Below are 24,516 nucleotides of genomic sequence, written 5' to 3'. Positions count from 1 at the left end.
ATCCAAGAACTTTAAAGATCACACAAGAACTGATGCAAAACTTATCAACAATTAGCCTGAATGTTAATTTCCAGACCTATGATCTGAGCTACGAGCTCTTGGATCTGATACCATGAAATAATATGAGCTTTATGAGATCTTGACTCAGTTCCATAGCATGAGATACATAAATGGAAGAGATACAGAGTGAACAGAAGGTAAAGAAGAAGGAAGAAGAGAACTATTAGTCTGATTGTATTATATTCATTAGTTATTATTGATGTTCAGATACTGTTTATAGATCATCTATATGGTTAGTTACAAATAAATCTAATACTTAACTAGCTATGAGTTAGTTATAACTAACTTATTGAATGTAACTAACTTTCGAAAAGTAACTAACTGTTTTGTCTAGCTTACTAACAATCTTCTTCTTCTTAACAGCACTACTGATTAATTCGTGAATAACAACTGCAAGGAAATTAAATCAAGAATGAAGCTGATCAATTTTCAACATGAAAAGTAACATGGAAAAGCAAGCAAAAAAGTAGAAAATAATTAAGGAAACTTGATGAACAGACCACATATGGATATGATAAATCAACAAGCTTCAAGTGTTATCTCAGCAGATTCAATGGTGACAAATTCGCCACCAGTTTTTGGGACCAGAGTCACAACAATATAGTTTTCATCTTCTAGGCCAATTTCGTCGAGTAATTTCCTAATGGCCAACTCGAATTTTTCAATCTCAGCGATATGTGGTTGATTGCGATCACCATGAACATGAGGCAAATTGGTATAACTTCCTACAAATTCTACCTGTCTAGCTCATTCCAGTTTGAGTTAGCATCCGCGTTAAGAAACTCATCAAATCTTATGTGCTTTCGCTCATCATAGTTGAGATTCTTGAACGTTAACTTTTCCTCCTTGCGTCTTTCTCCTGCTGAATCCTGCCTGTTAAGATACAATATAATTAATTCTCTCTGGCATTAATAACATCAAATCAAAGTACGTATATAGCAGTTTAAGCTTTTATACAAGATACTATAATAACGTTAACGCCTGCAGAGGCGAACCCAAAATTTGAAGTCTGTGGGTGCACCTTTGTTATCAAAGGCGCGCATAATCCTCGAAGCAAGACTCAAAATGTCTTGAGCGATCGCCTCGCTTAATGTGCAGCTTAGGTTCTAATTTCTAATACATACTTTCCCTTGTCAATGAGGCTTTCTAAAGAGACAGACTATTTCACTTTATCAAAAAAAGTTAATTTTTTTGTTCGTATATTTGTCATACATGCTTATATTAATAGTCTTGGACTAGACATATATTTATATTTCTTCTCTCTTTATGCTTTTTTTTCGTTAAATCTCATGCTTTATTTGTACTTTGTGCTTAAACACAATAGACCGTGAAGCTTTTTTACGCTTATTGCTTTTGATAATACTGTGATGCACAATATTATTTTAAGATGTTAGAAAGCTTTCAGTGTCGATTAAGGGATATTATCATATTCAATTGGTCGCCAAAGATATGCACGATACTGAAAAAATAAATATATAGAACAAATATGAGTTCTAAGCTAATAACTTTACTTTCTTATAATATGAAGCTTACTTTTAACATTATTGAATAATTGGTTATGGCAGCTCAATGGTCAAGGATGATTAATTTTACAGGATGGTTGCGGGTTCGAATCCCCAATCCAATAATTTTGATGTTATAAATTTAGCAATAAGCCAAGTATTGAAAATAAAAGAAAAAATATTGTGTGACAAGGATCGCTCCCTGGATGGAAGCAATGGCTTCAACCAGCTCACCTAGGTGAGCACTACCATTCATTTTGAGGTGCACTATTAACTATATCTCAATTTCTGAAGGTATATAAACATAATTTTTTTTGACGTTAACGGGTGCACGTGCACCCCCACTGACACATGTGGGTCCGCCTCTGCGCACCTGTAGTTGGCCTTTGGATGGAAATTGACATGACTTTGTCTAACTTTACAATAGGAAATACTTTGGTAGTGGGAGAAAGTGAACGCGCATTGATCTTGGCCTTTCTCTTCTTGAGTGGTTTAAAATGGCGCCATGGAGTTGCCATTGTTTGGTAATCAAACTCCATTCTCTTATTGTTCAAACAGTCACGGACTTTGACACGAACATGCTTCTTATTTTCATCATAGAAGAAGAACTCAGCGTTCAAATAATCTGGCTTATTAATGTCCTTGCATTTTCCTCCTAACGTCTTTCATATTGTCCACATACGATCTACATTTGCCATATCCTCACCGTTTTCACATTTTTTCTCACCAGGCTTAGTACCAACCGAAATATGGACTGGAGTATGAGGGATGTTTTCAATGGAACCTTGCCCCGATTTTGGTCTATTTCGACACAGTATGGCTTACCAAAAAAGAGCTGTGCACATGGTGAATTGGTAACCATTTGATGATACATTAGATTCAAGTTATTGCTCATCATTTGTAAGTCAGTTGCTTTTACATCTTGGCCTAAATGACCAAGGTCCAAGATTTACTCCACCGCGGTGGTCTTGGTTTCATCTTGGATCGTATAGATCAGGGTACATATTTGGTTGATCGAACATGTGTGGCAAACGCATGCCCTTTAGATAGTTCCAATTCCAATATTACAAAGTAAAATTTGGATCACCAATCATGGAACCCAAGATTTTCTCGTAGAAGTACAAGTACCGTCTATGGAGTGGGAAAAACACCCATGAGAAATGAACTTGTAGCTCTTTGTCACCAACTTTGTATGCACCATTACAATAAGCACAATGGATATTGGCTTGTTGCATCAACCCGTGTGATTTTTTGGCTCTTTAATATCGAGCTCCTTCATTTTAGTAATGGCTAAGTTTGTACTTAGCCATGTACTCTTCATCCACTGCATGTGCAGCTGGACGAATGCGTAGCTTCGGCCCTGTAGGAAACTTGTAGTAAGGAACATCCTTAGGATCAATCTCTAGCTTGGGGGGGGGGGGGGGGGAATAAGGATAAGGTACATTCACACTGGGTTTAATTTGGCAGTGCTACATGAAGTAGTATGTGTTGTTTTTCAACGTTTTTGGGTACAAGAATCTGTAATTTGACACCATAACTTCATACTAGTTAAAAGTTTAAAACAAGAACACTATGAAGTACAACATCACCCTCAACACAAGATCAAAGTGATCTTTACAAGAAGTGTGTTTTATTTTTTTCAGAAATTAAAATGAAACAGAAATGTAAAGCCAAGTCCTCTGAATTCACGGAGTGTCCTTAAGGAATAATTCCCCTCATTGTACCCGAGGTTTTGGAATCTTCCTCAAAAGGATAAAATGACTTTCAATCCAACTATAGTGGTACCTTAAATAATTGGATTCGTCGAACTTACTCAACGATTTGATTGATCACAAGGAATGTTTTGAAGACAAGAAGAGTTTGTATTTTTGAAAAATTTTCATGCCAAAACCTGTGGATAAATGCAGTTTTATATAGCCATCAAGTGCCCCTTCCGAAAGGTGGCAATGGTTCATCCAAAAAGGTGTATCCTTTGGAAGAGTCATGTCTGTTCATTCGAAATATTGTGTCTTTTTCTGAACAGAAAACTATCTGAACAGTCACTCCTTTCCCAAAATAATATATCTTTTCATAAAAGGTTGTGTCCCTCAACTTTTTATTCACACCAATTGAACCCAACAATCTCCCACATGAATGGGGAATGACTATTCTTTGTAAAACTTTATGGACAAATATGTGATCACTAAGCAAAGACTAATTGCATCAGAATAAGTGGGTTTTCCTTTGAACTTTTCGTAGTGAATATGCATCGGATGCACTCGGTCAATCGGTATATTTGATATCTTTAAACCGTCGAGCTTTAATGTATACCTAGACAACACATATCACACAACCAGCTTTTACTATTTATGGTTCTCATGGTTTTGTTCTTTTCAGCCATGAATATGTCCTGGTTTCATGAGAGCTTAGAGAATAGGCCTTTACTAACATTCTCCTTGAAAGGTCTACCTTCGCCCTCACATAGGTGATTTCTAAATGTTCAATCCTATAGATTAAATTATTTGGTCAAATCTATCAAATTTAGATAATCATTAAAAGACTTTTCACCTTATCCTTGTTTACTAAACATTGTCTACATCATGAGAATGTGTTGGTATTTTGACAATGTTGAACCTGTCAGAAACAACTTTGTTTGATCTCCTTAAACCTAGCTCTTGGGATCTCCAGTCTGCTAGGTAGAGTTACCGCCATGCTGACTTGTCCTAGGCCTTAAACCCATTCCCTTGGATGTTCTCTCAACTCTTTCTCTAGATAGGCCTTTTGTAAGTGGATCTGACACATTATCCTTTGACTTCACATAGTCAACAGTGATAATTCCACTAGAAAGAAGTTCTTTAATGGTATTATATCTTCGTCTTATGTGATGAGATTTACCGTTGTACATCATGCTCCCTGCCTTACCTATCGCTACTTAGCTATCACAGTGTATACATACTGGTGCCACTGGTTTGGGCCAATAAGGAATATCTTCGAAGAAATTCCGGAGCCATTCTGCTTTTTCACCGGCTTTATCTAATGTGATAAATTCAGATTCCATTGTAGAGTAAACAATACAAGTCTGTTTGGATGATTTCCAAGAGACCACTCCTCCATCGATAGTAAATACATATCCACTCATGGATTTTACTTTGTTCGATCCTGTGATCCAAGTTACATCACTATATCCCTCAAGTATCGCAGGATATTTATTATAATGCAAAGTGTAGTCTTGAGTGTATTTAAGATACTCCAAAACTCTTTTCATTTCCATCCAATAAGTTTTATTAGGATTAATCGTATATTGACTCAACTTACTAATAACGCATGCTATGTCTGGTCGTGTATAGTTCATTATATACATTAAACATTTCAATACTCTTGAGTAATCTAATTGTGAGTCACTTTCACCTTCATTCTTTCGAAGTGCAAAACTCATATCCAATGGAGTCTTGGCAATACCAAATTCCATATACTTGAATTTGTCAAGTACCTTTTCGATGTAATGACACTGTGACAATGCCATCTCTTATTGAGTTCTATGGATTCTTATCCCTAAGATCACATCCACAACTCTTAAGATTTTTCATATCGAACTTGCTCTCGAGCATTCATTTTGTTGCATTTATATCTGAAATGTCTCTACTGATAATCAACATATCATCCACATATAAACACACAATGACTTGGTGATTTGGACTGTCTTTAATATAAGCATATTTATCACATTCATTAATTTTAAATCCGTTTGCCAACATGGTTTGGTCAAACTTTGCATATCATTTCTTAGGTGCTTGTTTTAGTCCATAAAGTGACTTAACAAGTTTACACACCTTATTTTGTTTTCCTGGAACCACAAAACCCTCAGGCTATTCCATGTAAATTTCTTCCTCCAATTCTCCATTTAGGAATGCGGTTTTCACATTCATTTGATGATGTATTTCAAGACCATATACCGCCGTCAAGGCAATTAACATTCAAATCGATGTTATCCTTATTACCGGTGAGTATGTTTCAAAGTAATCAAGGCCTTCTTTTTGTTTGAAGCCTTTTACTACAAGTCTTGCCTTGTATTTGTCAATAGTACCATCCGCTTTCATTTTTCTTCTGAAGATCCATTTAGATCCTAAAGGTTTATTACCTAGAGGAAGATCAACCAATTTCCGCGTATGGTTGCTTAAGATTGAATCAATCTCACTATAGACTGCCTCTTTACAAAAGGATGAGTCCAAAGACGTCATTTCTTCCTCAAATGTTTGAGGCTCATTTTCTAAGAGAAATGTTACAAAATTTGATCCAAATGAAGTTGACGTTCTTTGACGTGTACTAAGTCTTGGATTATCATCATTATGTACATTCTCACTTTGTTAATCTCGAGGTCATTTAGACCCTACAATAGACTTTTCATGTCTAGTTTTATACGGATAAATGTTTTCAAAGAATGCAGCATTATCTGATTCAATTACCGTATTTTCATTAATATTTGGATGCTTGAATTTATGAATCAAAAAACGACATATTTTATTACTTTTAGCATATCCTATGAACACACAGTCCACCGTCTTAGGTCCTATCTTAACCCTTTAAGGCATGGGAACTTGGACCTTTTCTATACACCCCCCACTTTGAAATATTTCAAGTTGGGTTTCCTTCCTTTCCATTTTTCATAAGGAATTGATTGTGTCTTACTATGGGGAACTCTATTGAGTATTCGGTTGGCTGTAAAGATAGCCTCCCCCCACAAGCTTTGTGGTAAACCTGAACTTATAAGTAAGGTATTCATCATTTCCTTCAAAGTTTGGTTTTTTCTTTCCGCAATTTCATTAGATTGAGGTGAATATGGGGCCGTAGTTTCCATTCTCTACACACATTTTGGTGAAGGGAGATTCATATTCTCCGCCCCTATCACTTCTTATAGTTTTGATCTTTTTCTCTAACTGATTTTCAACTTCAGTTTTGTATTACCTAAACGCATCTATTACTTTATCCTTACTATTTAGCAAGTAGACATAACAATATCTAGTGCAACCGTCAATGAAAGTTATGAAATACTTTTTTCCACCACGTGATGGTGTTGACTTCTTATCACAAATGTCAGTATGGAATAAGTCTAAGGGATTGGAATTCCTTTCAACGAACTTATATGGATGATTAGCATACTTTGATTCCACATAAGTTTGATACTTTGATTTATTGCATTCAAAGTTTGGCAAAACTTCTAAGTTAATCAGTTTTCATAATATTTTGTAATTAATATGGCCTAAACGTTCATGCGACAAATCATAAGACTCAAGCAAGTAAGAAGAAATTGAATTTTTATACTCCAGGAATCTTTCAACAAAGAACTTTTTAGTTTCGAAATCCTCCATCTTATACTTCCATTCTAGCGCTCCCCATAACTCTTTTGCAGTCTTGTTCCGCTATACACATTGTAAAGGTCATCTTGGAGACCACTCAAGATATAATTCCTGTAAAGGAAATATGAGTGTTTCCAAGCCTCTACAATCATGAAGCATTCATTTTCAGAGGTTTCCTCGGGTACCTCCGGAGCTTCCTCAACCGTGAACCTTTGAAGACACAGAGTTGTGAGGTAGAAAAATATTTTCTGAAGTCAATACCCGTGAACTTTCTGGAGTTCTCCGTCGGTGTCATAGCTTGCGGAGCATTAGTACAACTCTTCGTGGAAATACTAGTTGCCTTCATAGTCGTTCCAGCATCATGCATTTGACTATCAGTCATCATTTTTCTGTAACCATAAGACAGTACCTTAAGTATATCGAAATATTTATTAAAAAATTGCAGCAACTTTAAATACTTCTTATTTCTAGTTTAACGATGAAGTTTTTATTACTTTCAATCGTTAACCGAGTGATCTTTAACTTGTGATGAAGATTTTATTTCTTCAAATCACTAATTAAGTTCAAACGGAGTAGAAAGCTAAAATCTTTAATCTCTAGAAACTGCTATACAGATTCGAAAAAAAAACTTTAGTGAAAAGAAAATTTCACCAAACAAGCAATTTTTTTTCTTCTTTTTCTAAAAATTATTCCTTAAGATTGTTGTTTTTTAACGTTTTCGGGTACAAAAATCTGTAATTGAAACAATAACTTCAAAACTAGTTCAAGTTTAAAACAAGAACACTATAAAGTACAATAGCACCCTCAACACAAGATCAAAGTGATCTTTCTAAGAAGTGTGTTTTATTTTTTCAAAAATTAAGATGAAACAAAAATGTATCCCCCGACTTCACAGAGTGTCCTTAAGGAATAATTTTCCTCACTGTACCCGAGGTTTTGGAATCTTTCTCCCAGGATAAAATGACTTTCAATCCAACTATAGTGATACCTCAAATAATTGGATTCGTTGAACTCACTCAACGATTTGACTGATCACAAGGAATGTTTTGAAGACAAGAAATATTTGTATTTCAAAAAATTTATCATGCCAAAACCTATGGATAAATGCAGGTTTATATAGCCATCAAGTGTCCCTTTCGAAAGGTGACAATGGTTCATTTGAAAAGGTGTATCCTTTGGAAAAGTCATGTCTGTTTATTCGAAACATTGTGTCTTTAGTCTGAACAGACACAACTATCTGAGCAATCACTCATTTCTCAAAATAATATGTCTTTTATAAAAGGTTGTGTCCCTTCATTTTTCATTCACACCAATTGAACCCAGTAATAGGGGCTGGAATGGGAGTGGCTGATGCTAATGGTGCAATATTGGCAACATCCCTCCTAAACCAAGAAGAACATTTCTCCTATCAACTTGACTTGTTTCAACGTTTTGGTTTTGGTCATTGTTAGAAACCTTACATGAGACTTTGAAGGTTTTATTACGTTTACCATGGAGGAAAAGTTGAGAGGGCTTAAGAGTAGAAGATAAAGAATATGACTTTATGGATGAAGTAAAGGGAGTGTTGAGGGTAGTAATAACATTGCACACTTGCCATAGTTAGATTTTAGTTGAATATTCATAGGATTCCACCTTGCCTAACATAATATGTTGTCTCCCAATAAAATATATGCCAATTGGAGCAAGCTTAGAAGCCTACGTACCCACCCAAATATCTTTGGGAATTGGTAGGTAAGAAATTATGTTATAATAAGTGAAGGGGAGGGAATTTTAATACATTGAGTTTTTATTCTTAGTAGATCTATACTAGACTAATCTAACAGTACTTCATGGTTCCCCCTTTGTACATGAGGAACTTCGTTGTACCTGTTGAGATTGTAATTGGAAATAAATGCATAGAAAGATAATTGCCACCTTTGTGGATATAGGTAGCGTTGAGAAGCAAACACAATCCCACATCGGAAAAATAGAGGAAACATGTCTAATATTTAAAGTGTCACCCAACTCGACTAGTATAAGGCCTTTTGGGAGGTGCCCAAAAAAAATCCGTGAGGGCTTGGCCCAAAGCGGACAATATTATACTAGTGTGGAGTTCATGTGGTCCCAACAATTGGTATCAGAGCCGGGATTTTGTCTGAGTATGCTCTGTGGTTGCAGCATAGCGTGATCTTTCACATCAGAAAGGATATTTTCTTGGGTCTGTATTGTCAAGATTTTTTCTTATTATGCTCTATGGTTGTAGCGTAGTCTGATCTTCCACACCAGAAAAGAATTATCTTGATCTGTGTAGAGCTAGCTATTAAATAGTATTTATAGCACAAAATGGGAAAGGGAAATCAACAAGTATCCAGCTCAGACATGACAAAGGTGTCTACATCAGGTGTCAATAACACGTCGTTGGTATCTTCGCTTATGTCAAGAATTCAGACAAATCCAAAATTTACAGTTGAAATTTTTGACGGAACAGAACACTTTGGGATATGGAGATGCGAGGTTGAAGATGTCCTTTTTCAACAAGGATTAGATCTTGCCTTAGAAGAAGAGAAACCAGAAAATATTGAAGATGCAAATTAGAAATACATCAACCGTGTTGCTTGTGGTACCATTCGGTCCTTCCTTGGAAGAGAACAAAAGTATCCATTCACAAAGGAAACTTCTGCAAGTAAATTGTGGAGGGCATTGGAGGATAAATTTTTAAAGAAAAATATTCAGAATAAACTTTTTTTGAAGAAAAAAATATTCTACTTCACCTATGTTCCTGGTACCATAATAAATGATCATATCACCAATTTCAATAAATTAGTTACAGATTTGCAAAATATGGATGTAACTTCTATTGATGGTGATCTAGAGTTGATGTTGTTGGGGTCACTTCCCAATGAGTATGAGCACCTTGAAACTACTTTACTTCATAGAAGGGAAGAAATTTTTCTGAAAGAAGTTTGTTTAGCTTTGTACAACTATGAACAAAGAAAAAAAGAGAAATAGAAGAGCGAAGAAGGAGAAACACTAGTAACGAGAGGCCGTTCTCAAGATCAAACGAGAAAAAAGAAGGAAAGATCCAAGTCAAAGTCCAGACCTAGCAAAGATGAATGTGCCTTTTGTTGAGAAAAAAGGCACTAGAAGAAGGACTGTCCAAAATTGAAGAAAAAGGCCAAACCTAATAAAGGGAAGGCTGTAATGGATTCAAATGTAGCTGATTGTGATGACTCAGATTTCTCATTGGTTACAGCAGAGTCATCAAAACCATCAGATGTATGGCTGATAGACTCAGCTTGTAGCCATCATATGTGTCCCAATCAGGACTGGTTCATTGATTTTGAAGAAGGAGAATTTAGAGTTATCCACACGGCAGACAACAGTCCTCTTACTGCATATGGAATTGGCTCAATACGTTTGAGGAACCGTGATGGAGTGATTAGAACATTAACAGATGTTCGATATGTACCGGATTTGAAGAAGAATCTCATTTCTGTGGGAACCCTTGATTCAAAAGGGCTCAAAATTATTATAGGAAATGGATTGATGAAGATATACTCCGGTGCACTTGTGGTAATGAAGGCTAATCAGAAGAATAATAATTTGTACCATTATCATGGTAGTACAATTATTAGGACAATAATAATAACATCCAGTGTTGACAAAGAGGCAGAAGCAACCAGGCTATGGCATATGCGCTTGGCACACGCTGGAGGCAAATACTTGAAAATTCTATCAGATCAAGGATTGTTAAAAGGTGTTAAATCTGGAGACTTAGAATTTTGTGAACATTGTGTGAAGGGGAAGAAAACAAGGGTTAAATTTGGTACAACTATCCATAATACTGAAGGCATTTTGGATTATGTACATTTTAATGTTTGGGGTGCTTCCAAAACACCTTCATTAGGTGGGAAACACTATTTTGTAACCTTTGTTGATGACTTTTCTCGAAGATTATGGGTATATACCATGAAAACAAAAGATGAAGTGTTGGGAACTTTTGTCAAATGGAAGACGATGATAGAAAATCAAACAGGCAGAAAGATCAAGAGTCTTCGTACAGCTAATGGAGGTGAATACAAGAATGATCTTTTGAACAAGGTCTGTGAAGACAATGGCATCGTCAGACACTTTACTGTCAGACATACACCACAACAAAATGGAGTGGCATAACGCATAAACCGTACTTTGCTAGAGAAGGTACGGTGTATGTTGTCCAATGCTGGCTTAGGCAAAAAATTCTGGGATGAGGCAATAACATATGCGTGCCACATTATTAATCATCTACCATCTGCTGCAATTGGTGGGAAGACACCATTTGAAAAATGGTATGGAAAACCTGCTGTGGATTATGATTCTTTACATGTATTTGGCTCAACTGCATACTATCATGTGAAAGAGTCAAAATTGGATCCAAGAGCTAAGAAGGCTATCTTTATGGGAATTACTTTTGGAGTTAAAGGATATCGCCTATGGCGTCCTGAGAAAAGAAAAGTAATATTCAGTAGAGATGTTACTTTTGATGAATCCACGATGATGAAAAATAATGCATATAAAGATACAAAAGTATCTGATAGTGCTTCAAAGCAGGTGGAGTTTGAGGGAAAATTTATTTTTCCTCTACAAAAGGCAGATGAAGAAATAAATGATGATTTGGAAGCAGAGCCAGTTGAGACGCAGGTTCCAACTCAAGAACCTGAATAGCAACTCGAGTCAATAGCAACCCAAAAACCCAAAAGAATAATAAAGAAGCCTATGCGTCTCATAGAGACGATGGCATGTGCAACCTCAATCATAATTGACAATACTCCTACCACTTATAAAGAAGCTATCCAAAGTTGTGAAGAAAATAAGTGAAAGATTTCAATGATTGAGGAAATGAAGTCCCTTCATCAGAATAATACATGGAATCTGGCCAAACTCACGGAGGGCAAGAAAGCTATTGGGTGCAAGTGGGTATATACAAAGAAAGAAGGATTTCCTGACCAAAATAATGTTCGCTACAAAGCAAGATCGGTGGCCAAGGGATATGCTCAGAAGGAAGGAATTGATTACAATGAAGTGTTTTCTCCAGTTGTAAAATATTCTTCTATTAGAATCATGTTGGCTTTGGTAGCGCAGTTGGATTTGGAACTAGTTCAGATAGATGTAAAAACAACATTTTTACATGGTGATTTGCAAGAGAAAATCTACATGACTTATCCTGAAGGATTCAAAGTTGCAGGGAAAGAAAATATGGTGTGGCAACTTGAAAAATCATTGAATAGATTGAAACAGTCTCCTAGACAATGGTACAAAAGATTTGACAAGTTTATGTTGCGGCAAAAGTACGTGAGAAGAAAATACGATCATTGTGTATATTTGCGCAAGCTTAAGAATGGTTCCTTTATATATCTTCTCCTTTACGTTGATGATATATTGATAGCTTCCAAGAATTTGGCAGAAATTGAGAAGCTGAAGGCTCAACTAAGTAAGGAGTTTGAGATGAAGGATTTGGGGGATGCAAAGAAGATTCTTGGCATGGAGATAACAAGGGATAGACATTCAAAGAAACTTTGTTTATCTTAGAAAAAAATACTTGAAGAGGGTGCTAGATCAATTTGGTATGGATGAAAAACAAAACCAGTTAGCACTCCATTGGCTCCCCATTTTAAGATTAGTGTTGATATGTCGCCAAAGAATAAAGTCGAAAGAGAATATATGTCAAAGGTACCATATGCAAGTGCTGTTGGTAGCTTGATGTATGCAATGGTTTGCACAAGACCTGACATTTCACATGCTGTTGAGATTGTGAGCAGATATACGCATAATCCAGGAAGAGAACATTGGCAAGCTGTGAAATGGATTTTGCGATATATTCATAATACCGTGGATGTTGGGTTAGTTTTTAAGCAGGAAGAAAATTCGTGTGTAGTTGGATATTGTGACTCTAATTATGCAGGTGATCTGGACAAACGAAGGTCAACTACTGGTTATGTGTTTACTTTTGCAATATCGCCAGTTAGTTGGAATACTTAAGCAATGAAGTTTCTTCTTTCGTCGAAGCAGCTTTCCTTAGCTACTCCTTTGATTTCCGGCATAGTCAGAGTAAGGTCTTCCTTCCCTGCTTACCTGAAAGCAATTATTGAAACTCTACTTCATTCCTGAGAAAAACCGAGAATCCGCTCTTTGAAAAGCTTCCCTGGGAAAAGTCCCCGCCCAGTGGAGTCTTCCGCTGGAACTAGATTCCAGCTTCGCATAAGCGGTCTTAGCTTACAGTCAACAATTGCTTTGTCTACAACTGAGGCAGAGTACATGGCTATTACAGAGGCTGTGAAGGATGCAATTTGGCTTCAAGGATTGCTTAAGGAACTTGGTATCAGACAAGAAACTATTACAATATTTTATGATAGTCAAAGCGCTATTCAATTAGCGAAAAACCAAGTCTATCATGCAAGAACGAAGCACGTTGATGTTCGGTATCACTTCATACGAGAAATAATAGAAGAAGATGGAGTCACAGTGTAGAAAATCAAGACTACAGAGAATCCTGCTGATATGCCAACTAAAGTGGTGGTTGCGATTAAGTTTGGACATTGTTTGGACTTGATCAGCATTATTGAACATTGAAGTTCAAAAGCTGAAGACACAACTGAAATTTGTTATAAGAGAGAATTGAAGATGTAGGATATCCCAAGGTGGAGATTTGTTGAAAGTGGGATTATCCCATATCGGTTGGGAAAGAAAAATGGGGGGGCTTTCCTCCCTATAAAAGAAACCCAAATGTTTTAGTTTTAAACACACCTCTCACAATTGCCTTCTTATCTTCTTAAGGCATTTTGAGTATTCTCTCTTTTGTAATATTTCACTTGTATCTTTGGAGTGAAATAAAATTTGGTCAGTTGTGTCCGAGGACGTAGGTAAAATTTTTTTACCGAACCTCGTAAATTCAATTTTTTTTTTATTTTTCCTCTTTTACTATTTTTAGCGGCTTTTATTTTGGGGTAGTAGTTGTGCAATAATCGCACTCTACCCTGTTTGCTTCCACAACAAGTGGTATCAAAGCCCAGATTCAGGTGTGTCGGAGTGGTGACTGCGGTTGGTGAAAAGTTCCCAGTGTACGGACAAGACTGGAGATCTGCAGGTGGTGCCTTATGTCGAAAGTCTTTCTGGAAAGTGGTGGTCAGGAGGCGTGTCCCGTTGGGTGATAACGGCGGTACAAGATGTTTGGAAGATCATGTGAAGTGACCTAGTAGTTGAGATCTACGGTTAATGCCTCGTGTCGAAAGTCGTCTTGACAAGTAATGATCAAGTGGCGTGTTCCACTGGTTGGTAGTGGCGGTACGGGGAGGTCACAAGTGATGTGGTCTTGGTTTGAGGGGGGGACTGTTGAGAAGCAAACACAATCCCACATCGAAAAAAATAGAGGAAACATGTCCAATATTTAAAGTGTCACCCAACTCCACTAGTATGAGGCCTTTTGGGAGGTGCCCAAAAACAAATCCGTGAGGGCTTGGCCCAAAGCGGACAATATCATACTAGTGCGGAGTTCATGCGGTCCCAACAGATAGTGTAGTCAAGATTTTCACAGTATGAAGTTAAAATATAAAAAGTATACATACAAAAATATAAATAGATTCAACATTTATAGTGTAAAGACAGAGGCGGATCTATAGTATCGGGTGGGGGTTCTTGGGAACCCCACTCGCTACTGTAGATCTCGTAAATATATTAAAAAATAGAAGAAGTCAATAAAATTTTATAGATGAGAATCTATACAAACTGAAGGTTGGCTTGATAGCGTAGAAGGACCCATAAATTGCTTATGTTACCCTATAAACATGGGATTGATCCTTGATGTGGGTTGGCTTTTTATTATTATTATTAAATAATAACTTACTTATATTATCGGGAACCCACTAGTTTAAAATCCAGAATCCGTTATAGGTTAAGATTTCATTTCTTTTTTGCTTTAAAAACAAGTGCTTAAAATTATTTTGGTATAAAAATTCCTAAAATAATCATTAGTCGATTCAACCGGACTCTTCATCAGGATTGGATATATAAATGTGGTTCCCCTGTAGAAATACTCTTCGTTTATCATTTTCAAGGTTGCAGTTATATTGTTTCATTTCTAAACATAATTGTAACTGATTTATTAGTGAATTACAACTGCAAGGAAATCAAGCGTCAAGCTGATTTTAACGTGAAAAGCAACATGGAAAAGCCCTCCCCAAAAAACAGAATAAGGAAAGAGGAACAGAGCATCAAACATCAACAAGCTACAAGTGTAATCTCAGCAGATTCAATAGAGACTAGTTAACAAGATGCAAGATTGATCTCCACACCTCCAATGGAGATGCCTTCACCACCTTTCCTTGGGACCAGAGTCACCGCAATAGTGTTTTCGTCTTCTAGGCCAATGTCCTCCAGCAGTTCAGTGATTGCCAACTGGAAAACAACAGTCGCAATATGATTTGTCTGATTAGGCCCATGAACATGTGGCAAGCTAGTGTAGCTCCCTGCAAACTCTGTCTTGTCAAGCTCGTCCGCATTTACATTCTTGTCCACATTCAGGAACACATCGAACCTTATATGTTGTCTGTTATCGAATTTTATGTTGAACAATGTAAGCATCTCCTCTTGTTCATTTTTGGCCTGTTGAGTCCTTGACGAAGCCGGCCTATTGATGGAAAACGAAATGGGTTTGTCTAACTTAGTCAGTGGGAATACCTTGCTGGCTGGTGGAAGTGAACCTATATTCACTTTCCCATCTGTTGTCTTTCTTTTAGGCTTGAAGTTACGCCACGGGGTGGGCATTGGTGCGTAATCGTATCCCATCTTCTTGGTATCCAAACAGTCTCGGACTTTCACACGGAATGGGTTTTTGTTTTCATCGTAGAAAAAGAACTCTGAGTTCAACCAATCTTTTTGTGTGAGATCCGTTCTTTTCCCACCTATTGATTTCCATTCGCTCCACATTCGGTCCACATTGCTGTGGTGGCAATAGAAAACAGGATCCAAACCAGCTGAGTAGAAATTGCCCATATCCTCACCGTGTGACCTTCCACCACCAGGCAAAGTTGAACCTGCCGCTGTACCAGTCCAAACATGGACAGGACCGTGAGGGATGATTTCAATGGTTCCTGGCGCTTCGACATTATTCCCAAGAACATAAGGAGCGCCAAAGAACAAAAGAGGACAAGGAGCATTAGTTACCATTTGACGGTACATTAGAGTTAAGTTATTAGCCATTAACTGGAGTTGTGTTGTTTGGACCTTGTCGCCAAAAGAACCAAGATCTAATACGGTTCCATTATGGATTTGCTGATTACGCCTTTCGTCGTACAGGGCAGTCCCTTGACGATCGAACATGGGAGGGAACCGCATGCCCTTTGGATGGTCCCAGTTCCAATATGGCAAAGCGAAAGTGGGATCATCAATGAGGGATCCCAAGATTCGCTCGTAGAAGTACAAGTACCATCTATGGAATGGGAAGAAAAGCCAAGAATTATGAACTTGTAACTCTTTGCCATCAATTTTGTAAGCACCGTTGCAATAAGCACAATGGATATTGGCTTGTTGCTTGAAGCCAATAGGATTAGAAGGTTCTGTTTTATCAAGATCCTTCATTTTTCTAATGGCCAAACTGTACTTGGCTATATACTCCTCATCAGCAGCATGAGCAGGTTGACGGATACGGAGCTTAGTCACAGAAGGGAACTTGTAATATGGAACTTTGCTCATATCATCGGGTTTAGGAGCACAACATAAGTATGGCACCTCCTCATCTCTATTGATCTTGGATTTACTACAAGTTGTGAGATCGGGGGCTGGTACAGGAGTAGCTGATGCAGCTAATGGAATAGCATTAGCAACACCATAGAGACCTCCTAAACCAAGAAGCACATTTCTCCTATCAACAGAATTTATTTCAACATTTTGGTCATCATTACTGGAAATTTTGCATGACACTTTGAAGGTTTGGTTACGTTTCCCACGGAGGAAAAGTTGAGAGGGCTTAGGAGTCGAAGCTAAAGAAAATGACATTGTGGATGAAGTAAAGGGAGTGTTGAGAGTTGTACTACTATTGCATACACTTGCCATTGCTAGCTTTTGGATGAAGATTCATAGGTTTCCACCTTGCCTTATATAAAATGTTAGCCCCCAATAAAATATGCCCCAATTGGAGCAAGTTTAGAGGCTCACCTACCCATTCCAAAATATATTAAGGACGCGGTGGGCGTGGGAGATTATTAAGGATAATAGTGTGAGGTTAATACTTTATACTAACAGAAAGATAATTTTGATAATAGGATATTATATTGGTATAGATCTTTAAGAGTACACTAGCACGCCAATATTTTTCATAGATAAATAAAGAAAAAAACGTTTGAGTCACGATGTCCATGTGGTTTCCCCTTCTGGACATGGAATGCTTCGTTGTACCTGTTCAGATTGTTGGAAATGAATTCATTGAAAGATTAAAGTTTTCGTGGATTTTGATAGTGGAATTTGGATTTTTACTACGAAGTATTATGAAGTAGGCACACAAAAATATCAATTGGATTCAACATGCATATTGCCAAGATTCAGTTTCTTAGTTCAGCAGTTCCACTCCCCTCACTTTGTCCTTTTCTTTCCATAGAAAAAGTCTTCATATTTGGTTTATTTTATAATTTATGGGTTATAAGCATAAGTCGTAAGTTAAGTTTTGTTTTTGTTGTTTTGTCTTAAAAATAATTGTTTAAAAACACTTTTTTGTATTTAACCTAAATAGTGTGAAAGTGCTTAGTCATGTCTCACGTGGATCGGCTATATGAATTAAATGTGGTTCCCTTTAGAAATCAATATTCGTTATCATTTTGAAAGATTTGACTTCTCTCCATTTCTCTCAAGCTCTCGTTTGGATCGACAACACATGAAATGAACAAAATTTAATGACTATAAAATTTAATTAATCAAAGTAAGTCCCTAACCATTGTTCAGATAATAAATATATTATATATTTGATTCCAAAAATTATTGCATACCACAACCTTAGCAACATATTTATTTGTCTCCAAATATAGTTCTTCCAACCTTTATTTTTCCCTAGGCAGGATCTACACATGAAAATTATAGTAAAAGATTTGCTTTCTATACAGAAAGAGTAACATAACTGCAACACTAGGATGGTACTGATTTATTCGTGAATAGCAACTGCAAGGAAATTAAATCAAACATCAAGCTGATTAATTTCAACATGAAATGTAACATGGAAAAGCAAAGTAAGACCAGCAAAAAACACAATAAGGAAATAATCTTGAACAGAGAATCATCGGTCAACAGTCTTCAAGTGTTATCTCAGCAGATTCAATGGCGACAGATTTACCCCCAATTTTCGGGACCAGAGTCACCACAATATTGTCTTCATTTTCTAGGCCAATTTCCTCAAGCAACTCGTTATAATGGCTTGCTGGAATTGTTGAACAGTGGTGATGGGTGGTTTACTGGCATCCCCATGAAAATGGGGAAAGTTAGTATAACTTCCTGCAAACTTTGCCCTGTCTAGCTTATTCCAGTTGGAGTTAGCCTCTGCGTTAAGGAACACATCAAACCTTATGTCCTTTCGCTCATCGTACTTGAGATTCTTGAAGGTTAACATCTCCTCTTTTTCGTCTTTCTCCTGTTGAGTCCTGCCTGTTAAGACATAATATATATTAATCAGTTACTATGCACTACGTAATTAACCTGTACCGGTTTAAAGTTAGATTAGAATACTTTCACAAGCATGCAAGAGGTCCTGTGTTCAAATTTCACCGTGCACCACATGCATATATATATATATATATATAGGATCTAGTTAAGCACAACTGCTAATATTTTTAGCAATTTTGCAATATATAATAGAAAATGAGATGACTTTGTCCAACTTTGCAATAGGGAATACTTGGGTAGCTGGAGGAAGTGAACCTGTATTGAGCTTGGCCTTGCTCTTCTTGAGTGTCTCAAAATTGCTCAATGGAGTCGGCATTACTTGGCTATCAAATCCCATTCTATTATGGTCCAAACAATCACCGACTTTGACGCAAACTGGGTTCTTGTTTTCATCGTAGAAACTCAATGTCCAAGTAATCTTTCTTATTGATGTCCTTGCGTTTTCTTCTTAATGTCTTCAATATTATCCACAAGCGATCTATGTTGGAATGATGACAATGAAAGCAGGATCCAAATCAGATGAATAGAAATTGCCCATATCCTCACTGGACAGTTTCTTACCATTAGGCAAAGGCGAATCGTACTGAGTGTCAACCCAAATGTGGACAGGTGTGTGAGGGATGTTTCAATAGTTCCCATCCCTGGGCTTGGTTCATTTCTCACAGAAAGTAATCGTTAGAGGGTTTGTTATGAATGGGCCTAGACCCGTATTGGCAAAACAGCCCAAGAGCATATTAAGTGGTTATGTGTGGGATCCGGTTGATAAATAGCACTTGTGGGAGCAAAATAGGTTATGAAAATGGTGATAATTGCTTAGGCAAGCTTTGCTTCTTATCCCCAATTCTCTCTAGTCCTCTCATCCCCTTCTACTACAATTCCTCTTCTTCATATTGTAATTTCTCCTTTCCATATTAATCAAAGTTTATTAGTTTCGTTCACTCTGTGTATTGATTGTCGAGTTGAGATTTTGGTATCGTTACATTGGTGCTTTCATTGCTCGTACTCCCATGTGAGCAGTGGTACTAAATCGATTCAGTGGTGGTAATCCAGAGGACTGAATTTTTCAGGCTGAGCGATACTTTACTTACCTTGGCTTCCCCGAGAAGGATTGGCTACCCCTTCCTTCTCTCTACCTTGATGGTGAGGCACTCGACTGGTTCCGTTAGATGTATCGCAACAAACAATTTTTGAATTGGAAGCATTTCAAGGAGAAGTTAGCTTTGCGTTTTCAAGCACGAACCTCTCTAAAATCTCATGTGGTACACTCACAACTTACTAATATTCTAACCTTGTTACAGAAGGTACAGGACAACCTAGACAAAATCCATATCTCAACTCCTGGTACACCCAATCACACGAGCTTATCACCAACAATAATTCAAGAGGTTCTAGTAGAAAATGCACATTCAGGTCATGTGGACCAGGTGTTCGATGAAAGTTCTCACCAGATTACAGAATCAGTCCATGAATTTGACACTAATTTTGACTAGGTACCAAATATTTCAGACGGGTTACAAATACCTTTGCAGGTAACTTAGGTGATAAGCAAATCTACTTGGTCCGGTGAGCCTGAAATTGATTGTTCTGATGATACACACTCTAGGAAATCAACTAGTGGGGAAGATGAATGTCTCGACACTAATACGATCATAGTGTTCGATGGAAGTCTCCAGCGAAATGAGTTCCGCCTACAATGCCAATTTGCACATCTAACGATTATTATGACTGAAAAATCTATTTTTCATACGAATTTGCCTTCTAATTTTAATGGACCAACAAGAGTTGAGGGAAAGGCCTCTCTTATCCCTCATGTCGATGATGCTTTGATTGTCAAGTTTTTTTCCTTCCATAACCACTCAATCATCTTTGGCCAATTTTGGTGATCTAACAAAATATGAGATCATGAAAGATGGCTTACCCACTTTCTATTAGTTTGATACCGGACAACATTTATCCCTTCCCATTCCCTTTGTGTTTCGGCATATCAAATGTGGTGGTCTTTTGTATGTGCTGGAATTTAGAAATATTGGTGATCATCTTGCTGTTTTTGATGCTCAAGATGGTGGTGTCATGATTATCGACCGCGATGCGACCTTAATTTCTGGAGATGCCCATAGGAAATACACATGGTGTTTTGAGTTTGTTGTCATGAAACTGTCTTCTCTCAGTGCACAGACTTGTCTCAGGTACTTCCTTTTATTTCCTGTCGTGCAAAAGGCATACTACATACTTGGACGTGCTAACATATGTGACATAATTGCATATTCTTACCCTATGACTAAAGTGTGGGATCCTGGACAGTTTTGGAGTGTGAATTCCTTTATTAGTGGAATAATTGAGCATCAAACTATTGGTGTAGATATTCGTGATATCTCTTCAAGCCTTGCTAGCCTTACCTCAAGTGCAGATATTCTTTTTGAGACCTTTTTATTTACTCCGATTGTGAGGTGTCAAAAGACTGTTGAATGTCTTATGATTTTTGATAAAATACCACAAAGATGCGTGGTTTGTTGGATTGAATGGATCGAAGCTTATGAACTAGCAGAAAATTATGATGGAATTTTCAGTTGCTATGCTAATCCATTCATCGGTATGAATTTCAATTGTGGTGGTTCTGCTATGTTCTATATCGACCAGTTTCTTCTGATGGTTTCTCTTAATAACCAGACCTCTTCCTAGACTCCCACCCCTTTTGCTATTGTACTCCTTGCGACCAACAATATGGTTACATAGCTAGCTACAAAAGTAATTAAGATCTTATTCCTTGGTCATCCTAAGGAGGAGGTGGAATGCTATCTCGCAAAAGATGTTGCCTTCAGTGAGCACGTGCTAGTTGGTTCTTCATATAGTGTGTGGGAAATTATCTTGTTCTATGGCACTTGGTTTCAGTTATTTGGTTTGGTTGCTGCAAGGAGGCACTTCAAGAGTTCTTCTGGTACCCACACAGCTGATCTGGGAAGACGTAAGCAACAAATAAAGCAGTTGGCCGGCAAACATTGTGATCAGGTTGTACCTTGCAAAACATTGATTAGTTGTATGCAAGAGTTCAACTTACTTTTCCGCTGCTCCTTTGAGTTGTTATGCACAAGTTTGGTGTGTAAAATGCTTCCCAGTTTATCCATGAGCACATTCGTGATGGTGTATATGACCGGGCAGTATGGGAACACAGCCATATAAAGTCAAATGTTTTGCCTTCTCATGTGGGAATATTACAATGTGTCCATCCGGGGAGTGTCAAGGTTATGCAAATAGCTTCAACTCTTTACTAGGCTATTAGAGACAATGTTGTAGTTGTAGCAGGCTACAAGACTCTTTTTATGGGATTGTTTTGTAGGACATTGCTAAGAAGATTTTTTGGACACCAAAGTAGTGCTGCAAGGTCTATCAAGAATTCCAGACATGTGAGGAAGTTCTTTGTTTATGTTCAGCCATGGGCTTTTGACAATGCTGTTGTTGGTGCAAGGCTTTACAACTCGAACCTTGAGGACAAGGTTCTCATTGGGGCCGGAGGTATTTTTATGAATGGGCCTAGACCCGTATTGGCAAAACAGCCCAAAAGCATATTAAGTGGCTATGTGTGGGATCCGGGTTGATAAATAGCACTTGTGGGAGCAAAATAGGTTAGGAAAATGGTGATAATTGCTTAGGCAAGCTTTGCTGCTCATCCCCAATTCTCTCTAGTCCTCTCATCCCCTTCTACTACAATTCCTCTTCTTCATATTGTAATTTCTCCTTTCCATATTAATCAAAGTTTGTTAGTTCCGTTCACTCTGTGTATTGATTGTCGAGTTGAGATTTTGGTATCGTTACAGTACATTAGAGTGAAGTTATTGCTCATCGTTTGTAAGTCAGTTGCTGATACATCTTCACCAAAATAACCAAGGTCCAAGATTGCTGACCCACGGTAGTTTGGGTTACGCCTTGTAGCGTACAAGTCAGGGCAAATATTTGGTTGGCACACGGATGCCCTTTGGATAGTCCCAATTCCAATATGGCAAACCAAATGTTGGGTCATCGATTAAATACCCCACTATCTTCTCATGAAAGTACACACACCATCTATGGAATGGGAAGAAAAGTCATGATAAGTGAACTTGTAGCTCTTTGCCATCTATTCTATATGCACTGTTGCAATAAGTGCAATGGATATTGGCTTGCTGCTTGAACCCACGTGGATAACTAGGGTCTTTAACGTCGAGCTCCTTTATTCTAGTGATGGCTAAGTTATACTTAGCTATGTACTCTTCGTCCAGTGCATGCATTAGCTGCTCAACAAATACGGGGCTTGGTCACAGGAGGAAACTTGCAATAAGGAACCTCTGAAGGATCAATATCTAGCTTAGGAGGACAACAAACATAAGGTACATCTACACCGGGTTCAATTTGGGCAGTACCACATGAAGTAGTATGGGACGGAAATGGAGCACGAAAGGGAGCAGCTGATGCCAATAGTGCAACATTGGCAACACCACACATCGCACATTTCTCCTATCAACAGAACTTGTTTCAACATATTTGGTTTTGATCATTGTTAGAGACCTTGCATGAGACTTTAAAGCCATGGTTACGTTTTCCATGTTGGAAAAGTCGAGAAGGTGAAGAACTGTAGGAGTTGCCCACCAGAATAGGGATCAGGTCCCAAACAACTTTTGCGGTGAGAAGCTATGAATAAGAAGAAACAAAAGTTGAAAATACATTGCACAAGATGTTTAGGTGGAGAGCTCCTTGCTCAAGGGAGTAAAATTACGATCTACCTCGTAGCATTTATCAACCACTTCACTATCTTCAAGCAACGTTGAGTTGAATACAGACTCTGTAGTTGCAAGGATTAAACTCTTAATCCTAAACCATCTTGCAACAACTCTATTACAAGACACAAACGACAATAACTCTATTGCTACCAGCTCCAATGACAAACTCTAGTCACTCAATACATCTACTAACCCTGTTCTTCAAACGTCAACAAACTCTAGCTAACTTTGCAAAGATTTGTGAAAACAACGTTTCAAATAACCTACAACAACTTTACTAAAGTGAGTAGGTTTACAACTTTAAAGATCACAAAGCAAAGACTCACATACAATAAGAACCTATAACAAAACGAGTTTGGTCGAGCAGGTCCCTGTTGTGGTTGAGGGTTTGCTAAGCTTGTACTTCAAGAGAGATTCCACTCTTTTTGTGTAAAAAACTAGGTTTTTCTTGTTCCGTCATTATTTATATATATGACATAAGAAAAACTTAGGACTCTTCTCATTGGTCGAGGCAAAAGGTGCTGCATTCTGATCTCTTCTACCAACTTTCTGCCAAAAGTACACGCTACAACTGATGCTGAATTGCCAAGAGGATCACAAGATCAATGAACCTGGTCCCTAAAGAGCTGTAGCCATCATCGAAAGCATCTTTGTAGCACTATAAGGACCAGGTCCCTACGATGGGTTGTCTATGATCAAAACTGAGAACCTTAACAGAAGGCTTAGGAGTGGAATAAGCTAAAGAAGATGACTTTAATGTGGATGAAGTAAAGGAAATGTTGAGGGTTGTAGTACTATTTCACACACTTCTCATAGTTAGATTTTCATTGAAGATTCATGGAGATTCCACCTTGCCTTATATGATATGTTGTCACTTGTCACCAAATAAAATAAACCCCAATTGAAGCACGTCTAGAGGTGCACCAAACGGCTAGCACTCCAAAGTCGCGGTAGGTGGGAGATTATTAAGGATAATAATAAGGGGGGAAGGGAGGATTTTTAATTGTGTATATGTCATTGAGATTCTATAATTTCGAGATCTGTAGCAGAGGAATCTTTAATAATAAATTAACATGTATTCTTTGATACTTTGGACATAATTCTTCATGGATGATTTTTTTTCTTAATTTTACGAATGTCTTATTAAGCATATCTATACTCTATATTTATAATTTATATTTATATCTATAATCTATATCTATAATTTATAAT

The 24,516-nt window shown here is 37.5% G+C and overlaps 1 protein-coding gene and 2 pseudogenes across 1 annotated transcript; all 3 read right to left on the bottom strand.

The window, feature by feature from the left end:
• Positions 1-579: 579 nt before the first annotated feature.
• On the bottom strand, positions 580-8,726 carry LOC107875722 (annotated as a pseudogene).
• Positions 8,727-15,026: 6,300 nt separating this feature from the next.
• LOC107871334 (polyphenol oxidase B, chloroplastic) lies at positions 15,027-17,031 on the bottom strand. The gene has a single exon (XM_016718243.2). It carries the CDS (start codon positions 16,958-16,960, stop codon positions 15,173-15,175), a length of 1,788 nt encoding a protein of 595 aa, XP_016573729.1. The 5' UTR covers positions 16,961-17,031; the 3' UTR covers positions 15,027-15,172.
• Positions 17,032-18,177: 1,146 nt separating this feature from the next.
• Positions 18,178-24,516, bottom strand: part of LOC107875562 — a 10,681-nt pseudogene continuing 4,342 nt past the window's right edge.

Source organism: Capsicum annuum, chromosome 1 (genome assembly GCF_002878395.1).
Source record: "Capsicum annuum cultivar UCD-10X-F1 chromosome 1, UCD10Xv1.1, whole genome shotgun sequence".
NCBI classification, from domain to species: Eukaryota; Viridiplantae; Streptophyta; class Magnoliopsida; order Solanales; family Solanaceae; genus Capsicum; species Capsicum annuum.
The sequence above is the reverse complement of the archived record's forward strand: the minus strand, read 5'-3'. Positions and strand labels throughout refer to the sequence as shown.

Excerpts from the sequence above, each read along its gene's own strand:
- LOC107871334 (XM_016718243.2), bottom strand. The coding sequence starts at position 16,960 with ATGGCAAGTGTATGCAATAGTAGTACAACTCTCAACACTCCCTTTACT.